The 11,559-nt window shown below is 31.9% G+C and overlaps 1 protein-coding gene across 2 annotated transcripts; it reads left to right on the top strand.

The window, feature by feature from the left end:
• The first annotated feature begins 5,567 nt into the window (after window positions 1–5,567).
• Window positions 5,568–9,769, top strand: LOC18032318 (transcription factor bHLH143). 2 transcript variants are annotated; one of them, XM_006420782.2, is made up of 4 exons: window positions 5,568–5,662; window positions 6,675–7,273; window positions 7,426–7,587; window positions 7,690–9,769. In XM_006420782.2, the coding sequence occupies exon 4, from the start codon at window positions 7,706–7,708 to the stop codon at window positions 8,789–8,791; it is 1,086 nt and encodes a 361-aa protein (XP_006420845.1). In that variant the 5' UTR covers window positions 5,568–5,662; window positions 6,675–7,273; window positions 7,426–7,587; window positions 7,690–7,705; the 3' UTR covers window positions 8,792–9,769. The 2 variants fall into 2 exon arrangements, with proteins under 2 accessions (XP_006420845.1, XP_024036030.1); XM_024180262.1 differs by having other exon boundaries at window positions 7,684–9,769.
• Window positions 9,770–11,559: the final 1,790 nt, after the last annotated feature.

The raw sequence follows: 11,559 nt of genomic DNA, 5'->3' as shown, positions 1-11,559 counted from the left end.
CTTCCCCCAAATAATAAGCGTCTCTCCTAAGCTCTCTTCAGAGCTCTTTGAGCATTCTAATATTTAAATGTGATATAAGACGTTTAACAATCGTATCACAAACAAATTAAAGGGTAATTATCATTTTTTTTTTAATTTGAAGAAATAAACTTTGATAAGAAATAATCACTTGTGCCATAGCCTAGCGGTAACCCACCTTTTCAATAAAGGATTTAAGGTAGTGTTTACTTTCTGGAGTGGGAGTGTGGAGTGTGGATTCCTCCCACTCCAGTGTTTACTTACCTTAAAAAAGGGGGAGTGGGAGTGAGAATTCGTGGGTCCCACTTAATTTTGGAGTGGGTAGTGGGATTCCCACTCCCATGGGGAGAGGTGGGAGTGGGAATCCACTCCCCCCTCTTCCTATTTTATCTTTATAATTAAAATAAATAAATAATATTTAATAAAATAAATAAATAAATAATATCATATTTAATAAAATAAATAATATCATATTTATTAAAAATAATAATTACATCATATTTATTAAAAATAATAATTATATCATATTTATTTTATTAAATTTAATAAAATAAAAATAAATAAATATTATATTTAAATTAATAATACTAAACATTAATTTTAATAAATATTATTTATTTATTTATTTAATAATAATAAATATTTTATTCTAAAAAAATATTAATTTTGTACTATATTATCAATAATAATATTTCATTTGTGTTGCTATTATTAATAATTTTTATTCACATAATTTAAATTAAAATTAATAAAAAAATATGATTTACATAATTAAGAATATTAGTAATTATTATTAATTTATAAATATAATAAAATATTTATTTTATTTTTCAAATATATTTTTTTATTAATTTTTTAATTACAAATTATAATTCTGTACATAAGGATAAAATTATAATTTAAAAAAATTTATTCCAAATCCAAGACAAAGTAAACAAATAATTGGGATTCTGATTGACAATCCATACTTTCATTTAGTCTAAGTAAACACCCTACTCCCACTCTCACTCTACACTCCTAATCCAAGGATTCCCACTCCTCAGAATTCTCACTCCAATCTAAAAAGTAAACGCAGCATAAGTTTAGTATTGAACTGATTTGTTTGCTGGCCTTTTTACTAACCTTTTAGAAATATAAAATTAGTATTTATGGGATTAAAAAATAAAACTAATTAAATTATAACTGTATATTACTATACATGCACATGTGCCCGATTATGAAGAGTTAAGTACAAACTAACTCAGCACTAGATGTAAATCCCTCAATACAAGTTTAAAAGGTGTGTTTCTTAACTCCCAAAAACTCTTACTCTCCTCTCATAACTTGCTAGGGTTATGGTGTGCCACAATAAAACTAAGGGGCAGTTTTTTTTTTTTTTTGACTTAATGATTTAATTGACTTAATTTCAATAAATTAAGTCATTAAATTCGTTTGTTTTTTTAATTTATTGAAAAAATTCAATCATTAAATTATTAAACCATTATTTTTAGCTTTTTACTAAATTTAAAAAGTCTGATTGATATCATTAAAAGATATTCTTCAAAATATTTCTATGTAATTAATTAATTTATATCTTTGCCTAAATAAAATTAATAATTAGCATTACTGCTCATCTTTATAATTTGTGATAATATAGTGGTAGACTATTATTATTTTTATTTTCTTCAAATTAGCATTATTTATCTTCATAATTTTTTATGAACTTTTTTAGTATAAAAACATCATAAACTATAATAAACTTGATAAATATATACTAATTTTGAATATTAAAGTATTGTATTCAATTGAACATAATTTATGTTATGATAATATATTATCTTATTGATATTCTTTGAGATGCTTAATTTTGTTTAATATTTATAATTTGTAATGGCACTAATGTAATTTTTAGATTTTTAAGTTAAAAATAAATAATTAATATTTATTTTTAACGGTTCAAACAAAAAAAATAAAACATATCAATCAAATTTAAACATTCATTAATTCAGATTAATTAAGATTTATTTAGATTTTAAGTAAAAAACAAACACCACCTAAATTAATTTAACTTTGTCTAATTAGAATTATGATGATTGTAAAGATGTGCTATACATAAGCGCTAAAAAAATAAAAAAATAAAAATAACACCTATATACACCCTAAAAAGTAGTGGCAAGGCCGCAAAAGGACAAGAGGATAGAGGGAGCCTCTCTAGCTAGTCCTACTTTTTAAGAGAATTATTTTTTCTATTTCAATTAAAAACTTTGTTTATCCTAATAAAAAGTTTTATTTGTCCCCATTAGCTTTAAATAATAAAAAATATGTTCAAAATTATAATTTCATCACAAAATCACTTTAAATTAGTATTTTGAATCTACAACTAAATAAAAACACTTGAGAAAATTAATTTTTTTAAATTAAATTTGCGCCACAGGATTAAAATCTTGGCTACACCATTACTAAAAAGTATTTTGAACACTCAAAATTTAATAAATTTTTTAATTAAATTATTATCCATATTGTAATTAATTAGAAAATTTTAATATAACTAACTAAAGATAGGATTACTTTTGAATTTCATATTTTGAGAAAATTTTAATTTCTTTTTTCTTACTCTAAATCCAATCCATCAATAGTTTTACAAATCAAAGAAAATTGCGTATGGAGTACGGGAAAAAAAATTTATTGTCTTAAGAAATTAAATGAGGCTGCGGCTACATTGGAACATCTCCGACGTATGCTCCAACATAGAGTGGCCATATTAACCGTTGGATGCATGTGAAATTTTGAAACAATTGTAATAACATACACCCAACAATTGATGTAGTTGTTCTACGTTGTAGATGAGCCAATATATCCAGACCCATTAAACAATTAATTAAATGCTTCTAACATAATTAAAGATAAGAGGCAGAAAGGTGATGTTGACAACTTCTTTGCATATTTGTATGAAAACAAGGACCTGTCTATGTTACAGATTCTGTAACAAACATCTCCCGTCATCCCACCATCCGATTTTCTTTTGTTTAGTTTCTCACTCCACATCCAACCACATCCAACGGCTGATGCTGCAGTCTGTACCTTACAGATTCTGTAACGTAGTTTTGTCCTGAAAACAATAGGTTGTAGAAAAGCAAAAGTGAGCTGCAATTTGGAAAAGTGAAAGATGTTGCTTAAAACTATAGTTATGTGACAAGCCTCGAGCTAGAAGGACATAAAATGAACTTGAGAGGGTTCATAATTAAGATTGGCCGAATAATTTTTCAGTGGTTGTATTTAATTGATCATTTAAATTTGATTTTTAGAGAAATAGAGTCTAAAGATTAAATCAAGCTTTTTTTCACTTTATTAACTTTTGAAAGGAAAAAAAAAAGGGAAATTTACACTAATAACCATAAAAATTTTAGTTTTTTTCATCTTAACCCCTCAAACAAATTTCTATCAACATTAGTCATAAAAGAACCGTTGAGACCAAATTACCCTTCTCTCTCATCTCCCTTTCCTCTTCCTCTTGCCTTCTTCTCTCCAGTTCTCTATTAATTTCAACATCCACCTCTTTCTTCTTCTTCTCTCTCCTATAATCCTCGTAATCGTTCGGTCTAGCGGGGTCGTGCTCCTCGATTACGGTTGAAGTCACGTCGACCAATGCCGGTTGCGGCAGCTCTACCACGTCGTCGGGGGAAGGTGCGATTGCAGGTGAGGAATGGGGTCTAGTCGGGAGAGAATTTTGGGTGGTTTTGGGTTTGGATTGGGGCTTGAGGATGGTTTGTGGTGGCGCGAAAATTGACCAGACAGTGGTGGTCGTGTTGGTGGGTTTGTCCTCATCGGAGGGTGGAGGTAGGTATCCGTACAGCCCGCCTAGCATTTCGCAACGTGGCTTTTGATGGAAAATCCCGGGGAATTTGAATTCCGAAATTGGATTTTAGAGAATTAAAAAGCTGATTTTGTTTTGTTGTTTGGGTGGTCGGATGAGATTCGATCTGAGGTAGAAGAAGATATTACATACGAATAAGAAGAGACGAGCAAAGACGAAAGGACTGGCGAAAACAAACAAATACTGAGGTAGAAGAAGGCAACCTGTCGCACGAAGCTTGGTGCGACAGGTGCCTGTCGCACCAAGGCACCTGTCGCACCAAGACTTGGGCCTGTCGCACCAAGTTTCTTTTCGTTTGTAAAGAAGGGTAATTTGGGGAGAAAAGCGTGTGTTTGGCTAATGTTGATAGAAAAAAGTTGAGAGGGTTAATTCAAAAAATAGTAAAAATTTTATGGTTATTTTCGTAAATTTCCAAAAAAAGGTTGTGGGTGCTATATAATTGATGTGTAAAAGTTAACCTAGTGGAATGAAGATTGTGCTGTGTGAGGATAAATAATAAATAAAAAGAATTGAGGAAAAAATTATTTTATAATCAAGAGATGTTGGCTGAGAGACAAAATATATGAAAGTAAAATTATTGTTAGAGTGGAATGGGTGTACAAATTAACGAAAAGCTGAAAAAGAAAATAAACAAGCTCTGTTTGCCATCTTAGTGGCCAGACATGGTAAAATATTATATTTTAAATTTATTTAACGGATATTTTATGTAATAGGGTGTTATCATGACTTATATTTTTTTATTACTGATATTATAATCAAAGTCAACAAATATTTATAATATGTAATATGCTAGAGTTAAGTTAAATTTATTATATCATGATGTAATTTAAATTTGTGTTAGTGCACTAAGATACATTTAGCACTAATTTGGTGAGTTAAGGTGATTACCTTATGAAGAGCAAGAGTGCATGTGGCATTGTCTAGTTAATTACACAATTTTAATATTATTTATAAGAAATCACATAATTTTGATATGTGTTTCATATACTCATCATATTGAAGTTATTTGTGCTCACTAGATCATTTTTTGAGATATATTTTTTCTATTAAAAAAATTATCTATCCCTACCCAATAGAGAGGGGAGTAAAAATCTTAACTATCTAGATTAGAAAAAAATCCATCCGACCTGATCATATTTTCTAAACACCCAGACTCGGACCTCACCTAAAAGTCCAAAATTAGCCCGAAACTTAAAAATGCCTAAAAAAAAATAATTAAAATTTTCAATTATTTTAGCCTAAATTTAAAAGGTTAATCTAATAAAAATAAAATTTTATATATTATAAATTTATAGAATATAATGATTTTTTTAAAAAAAATATAACATATAAATTCGAGTTTTTAGATTGATATTAAAAGAACAACAAGGAATATACGGAGGCTGCGCTCGAGCTTTGCCGAAGCCGAGATTTTGCCAACCCGATTCGATCCTGAGTTGAGGTGCTTGTCGACCCACCATTTTTTATAAATTCTTGATTGTTCCTCCTCAATCAACAGTAACTAACTCTAGTTATTAAAAAAAAACCACACACACAGAGACAGCGGGTTAATTTAACTTTAAGAGTTAGATGAAGACATCGAGTTAACAACTGTTCCAAAACAGTTAGCAAACTAGTGACGTAGAACAAAAGGGCAAAATGGTCATCCAAATGTCTATATAATCTTAGCATCCTTTTATCGATCTACTTCTTTAGCCGCATCTCTTGCACTTTCCCTTCTCACTGTTCACTTCAACATTGCTTTGTATCAATCTCAAATCTCTTCAATCTGGATCTAGCTTAAACCTTACTGTAAGTCAATTCTTATCACTTCCCATATCTTTGTTTTATCAGTTTGTTTCATATATCTGTTTCATGAGTTTATCCTCTGTTTGGCTGCGGAGAAAATTTTGTTATTGAATTTGTTTCGTTGTTTTCAACGTATGGATGTTTTATTGAACTCGGTTTCTTTTCTTTTCTTTTTTCCTTAAATTTCTTATATATATACATATATAATTTTTGTTTGTTCTCTTCGTAAATTTCATATATTTGAAATTCTGAAAATTTTTCAGAAATATTTAAAAATTAAATTAGTTGATCTGTCTGTAAATTTTTTTTTCTTTTTGCAAGAGATCTGCCTGTATCTTAACCTAATATGTACGAGATCAATGAAAATTATATATAATAACTTACTACTATTATTATCTTCTTTTTTACCTGAGAAATTTCGTTTTTAGACTGCACGTTCTTCTTATATGATAGGGGCTCTTATTTTTCTGTTTGCTTATTGATAAAATCCCGGAAATGATATTAAAATATCATGTAAAGTCAAATTTGCATGGGTTGTTTTGCGCGTTCTTTTCTTTTCTTTTTTTGTTTTCTCTGTTTTAATTTACAGTTTTTTTTTTGGTGTATCTAGACTTGCTTTTGCTTTGGTTTGGTGCATATGTCAGTGGAGTAGGAAGTAGAAATTGAAACATAGCTGTATTTGTTGAGTCTGTGTTGCCCATTGTTTTATTTCCTGGCCTGCAATTTGTGACTGTAATTACAGAGGAATGGAGAAAAATTTTTATTATTGTGAATCTGAAGTTTTTTCTGGTGTTTGCGAGATACGGATGGATACTTTATTGGCAGATCCTTCCCATGAGTCGAGGATAATCGATGAATATCTGAATTGGCATTTCACTTTCTTGGTTTTGCTAGCTTTTTATTGTTAATTTCACAGTTGGAAAAATAGTTTTGTTGTTCAGGTTCTTCCTATGAATGATACTCTGATTTTTTTCCCCTTCACAAAATTCATCTGTTCTGAACTGTCCTTTTGCAGGAAATTTGGGTAATACTTTACAGGAGACAAAGCAGACAAATTGGATCATCATATAGTTCAGATATGCCTTGGTTGAGTCCTTCAGTTGATATTTGTTGTAGGGTTGTGCGTTTGAATTTGTATTGCAGGGTTATTCTCTAAATTCTTACTCCATTCGTTGAACCCTAATTCCTGTATCTATTGGTTCTTGTTCCTCATTCAACCATCCATGGGATCCAATCACTTTTTTGTCTCTTATTGTGATCAGTATAGGATTATCTAGAAAAGCTAAGTCATTTTTAATTCAAATTTAAAATCTCTTTCTTAGTTAACGTTGTATGTCTTGTACCGTTCAATTATAAGTTAGATCTATTGTCGACTGTTAAATCTTGCTTTGTCCTTTTCTCTCGCATCTTTGGATACTTGTCTTTTCCAGTATTTAGATAATCTGAGTGGTTTGTACAAAGGGTGGTTTGTACAAAGGGTGTAAAGAAGTTATGGTGTGCCAAGCAGCCAGTCAAACAAGATTTCGAGCATTGAAATATGAGAACGGGAGTGCTGGAAAACCAACCATTATAGTTAGAGTGATAGCATGCTTTAAACCTATGGAGGATTGCCAGGTTAGTGCTATACTTGTTTGCTAATTCATAATATAATTTCATGCATGCATTTTTTTGTGGATTCTTTTTATAAACTGGTTATGAAATGTTTATTTACATATTGCTCATATGAAATCAGTGAATAATATCACGTTTGTGTTGCACTTTTTCAGGCTCAATATTTCCGTCAATTGCTTAAACCTGTCACGTAGATTGATTGCACCTCTGTCTTATAGTATCAAGCTGGAAATCTTAGTTTTTCCCCTTTTATTTTTGTTCCTGAAAGAAGTATCAAGTAATTGACTTTTGCGAATATTTGCACAAGCAATCTCAAGGTATGTTTCAAATCATTAGTTGGCACTGCTAAAATTTTTCTTTCATTTACTTTTCCATTTCCTTTTATTTATTTGGCCGTGCTATGTTTTTGTTAGTTACAGGGATTATTTTGATTGGATGGTTAAGGCCCACGAATCTTGGATTTATCGTCAGCATTCTGCTTGGCAGTTGCCTGATTTGAATTGCATGAGAACTTCCCTAGATCCCAGGCAACCAGAGTGTTTGCCTTCACTGATTGCTCCTGAAAATTACATGTTTTCTGCAAATGCAGCATTACCAGGGTATGTGTCTCCTGGATTTGCGAACTTGAAGACAGAACAAATAAATGGAGCTCACAAGGCGCTTCAAATTTTGCCACCCCGGTTCCAGAATTTGGTTCCCAGTCCATACCCATACCTTAATGAAATACAGCCTGCATTTCCTTGTGGGTTCAGCGAACAGGCCGCACCTAATGAGAAACTTGGGTCTCTTCAGAAGGGTCTCTTAGTTTTTGATCAATCAGGGAATCAAACACAGTTAGTTTATAGCTCTGTTTGCCCTTCTGTCTTGAATACACCAGCTACCCTTAAGAAAGAAGTTTCTGTAAATGGTTTTCTTCAAGATAAGGCAATTAAAAGAGACCAGTTTACTTCGGTTAAGCCTTTACTCCATGAAGAATTTGATGAGAATCACATTAGTGGTAAAGAATGCGAGATGCATGAAGACACTGAAGAAATCAATGCCTTACTTTACTCGGATGGTGATGATGATTATAGTAATGGTGATGACAGCGAAGATGATGAAGTAAAGAGCACTGATCACTCCCCAGTTGCAATTGAGGGAAAATATGAGAAGCATGATTTAACTCTGGAAATATCTGAAGAAGTTGCTAGCTCTGATGGTCCAAACAAAAGGCAGAAATTGCTCAATGGTGGATACAATAAATCATCACAAACTGACACAGCTTGTTCAGTACAATTGGAAGGGTCCCATGAGTGTGACAATGATGCAGAATCAGGCTATGCCAATGGCCAGACGCAAAAGGAGGAAGTAGATTTCATTTTGGGTAACATGCAGTCAAGAAAGGATAAGATTCACACGGCTTTGAGAATTCTGCAGGGCATAATTCCTGGTGCTAATGGAAAGGACCCATTATCGCTTCTCGATGAAGCTATAGACTACTTACAGTCTTTAAAGCTGAAAGCTGTGGCTCTTGGAGTGTAGCCACGTTTGAGTTGTGCTCCCTTCTTTGTTTGAGTTGTGCTCCCTTCTTTACATAGTATTAGCTAGCAGCAGCAGCCGCAGTAGTGGATTGGTGAAAGGGGTCTAAAGAAGGGTGGAAGGTGTTAACCCAAAATTTCTTGGCCTAAATGATTGATGAATTTGAAACCACTGCATTAGCTTTGGTTATGTGGGGTATGTATTTTCATTTCTTTCTCCGGCAAGAAGAGCTGTATATAATGGGCTAATAAAGTAAGGAAAGGAAAGAAGTAATGGGATTGATGTCGCTGTTTGCTTGCTAGGATTGGAGAAAAGTAATGGGGATTAGTTTGTTGACCAGAAATGATATCATATTAGCTTTTGAGTGAGATTTATTAAAGAAAGTCACAAAGATTTGAAACGCATGGATGGTTGATAGTGGTGGTATGAGTTGTAAAATGAAGACAAAGCACCTTCTTTTAGGAGATGTGTCTTGAGAACCTCCATGGATTTAGTGCATGCGTGTTGGGTAACTTGGGTCCCACCTTCCACCCCTCTCTCTTTTATGCTTTTGTCTTTTCTCTTTAGTCTAAAATCACAATCATGTTGGTAGTAGTCTCAATAAAAGTCTGAAGAAAAAAGTTTACTCTTGTGGGGTAGGAATGAGAAAGTGCAAATTGGGTTGCGCAACTTGCATTTCAATTCCAAACTGTTGGGTCCGAACCCTTGATTAAGAAGTAATGGTTGTGGTTTGTTTCACATGTTAATGTTTGAAAGCTGGTAGCATGTGCGTTATGTTGCAACTTGTAACCATAATAATAGTTGTTATTGTCAAGTGTGAACTGTTAAGAATTGGTTTGTAATCTTGAGTGTATATGGAGCTGTGTGAGCTGATGCTATTATGGCTTTGTCAGTTGTGCTTGTGTATCAATAATTGGGAGTTTGAAACATGGGGGAGAATGAATACTTCCAATGTAATTGCCCCTTTGCGGCTGTTGCTCAGTTGTCATTGTTCTAATCTTTGTCAGAATATGTATGTTTGTAATTTGTTTTAAAAGTATTGTATTGGATTTCCTTTATTGAAGAGTTTGTCTTTGTAGAGTCGTGTGAAGCGAGGCCTTCCTGTGTGCATGTGGACTCTTAAAGGCCTTTAATGTTATGAACTGTACTCGAAATCGATTCTCCTTGCGATTAGTGGTGGTAAAAAAATCCGTCTGGTTTGGACCCGGACTGTATCCGGGCGTTGTGGCCCGGGTATGAAATTGGATCGGTCTTGGGCATCACTTGATAAATCCGAAATTCGAATTTTATTTAAAAAAATTATAAAATATATATTATTTTAAATATTTATATTTATTTGATTTATTTATTATACATATATAAAGTTTTAAACACTTAAAGTTTATATTTTCATGTTAAATTTTATTAAAAAAATTAAAACTTATAAAATTATCAAAAAATAAAAAATATATACACATATAATATTAAAAAATATAAAATTCGAGTACTCGGATTAAAATTCGGTCTGGACCCAGACTGGTTGCATCCGGGCAGGGTCCGGTCATTACAATACCCGGACCCGAACCGGGGTTTTGCCATCCTTACTTGCGATAGGTCAAACGATCGATTTTTTTTAAGTTATTAAAATAGAAGTACAAATTTTTGTATAATTTTTTTTAATATACAAATTAATTTGGAATGACACAATAACCTGGACGTGGACGAGTCTGGATAAAGTGGGTCGGGCTCAACTCGCACCGACACATTTAGCATTCGAAATCTAGCACCAGTTTCTTGAACTCGACATATCTGGCACAGCTTTTACGGGTTCAATTGTATGTTGTTTCCATTGCATCCATTTGATAATATCATTGTGGCCTGTTGGAGAACTAAAACATAGAAAAAAAATTATATAGTTACCAGGTTTGAAATCCACAATCCGAGAACTCGGATTTTTTCCGGTTGAACGTAATCCGAATTCGGAATTAAAATATTTGGGTTATATCTGGGTTTGGTATACCAAATTGTCATCTAGGTTTGAATTTGGAAAGACTGAATCTGGACCCAACCCGAACTCAGATTTTGCCATCCTTGAAATTGATATGCCAATATAAAGATAGTCAATGGGTTAGACAGTACATGGCATGGCACGTTTTGATGTGGCACGCAGCATGACACAACATGCACGTGAGCTAGACCATGCTTAGAATTTTAGATACGCGGACCTTAAAAGCATGACACGATTAGAGATGGATTAAAACACGACACATGAAAAACCTACAATAAGCACATTTTATTTTTTTTAAAAAGTAAACTTAAAATTTTATAATTTTACAAATAACTTGAAATTGAATCTTTTAAATTCATTTAATTATTAGCTTTTAAAAAAAATACTATAATTGATTTATATTTATAATTTATTAAATAAATAATTGATATAACGATTTTAATAAATAAAATTATAAATATCATTATTTTATAAATATGTATTAATAATGTTGTGATCTATGACTCTATGTAAGTTCAAAATAACAATTAAGTTAACTCTTGAGAAAAAATTATTATTGTTGTTATTAGTATTAAAAAAGAATTCTAATGCCATAAGGTCAAATTTAGTACATTCTCTTACTATTATGAGTTCTGATATTTGCCCCAGATCAAACCCCGAGACTAAACAAAGCGGCATCGTTTTGTATTATTATTTTTTTCTTTTTTACTTCTTCAAAACATTGCCGTTTCACTTACCATTTGTAAGTGACTCCATTGATTCTTAGACTTAGTTGAAACAGAGT

Source organism: Citrus clementina, unplaced genomic scaffold (genome assembly GCF_000493195.1).
Source record: "Citrus clementina cultivar Clemenules unplaced genomic scaffold, Citrus_clementina_v1.0 scaffold_9, whole genome shotgun sequence".
In the NCBI taxonomy this organism is placed as follows: Eukaryota; Viridiplantae; Streptophyta; class Magnoliopsida; order Sapindales; family Rutaceae; genus Citrus; species Citrus x clementina.
This window is presented reverse-complemented; position numbering and strand designations above follow the sequence as displayed.

What these genes read in the sequence shown, in the direction of transcription:
- LOC18032318 (XM_006420782.2), top strand. Translation starts at nt 7,706, where the DNA reads ATGGTTAAGGCCCACGAATCTTGGATTTATCGTCAGCATTCTGCTTGG.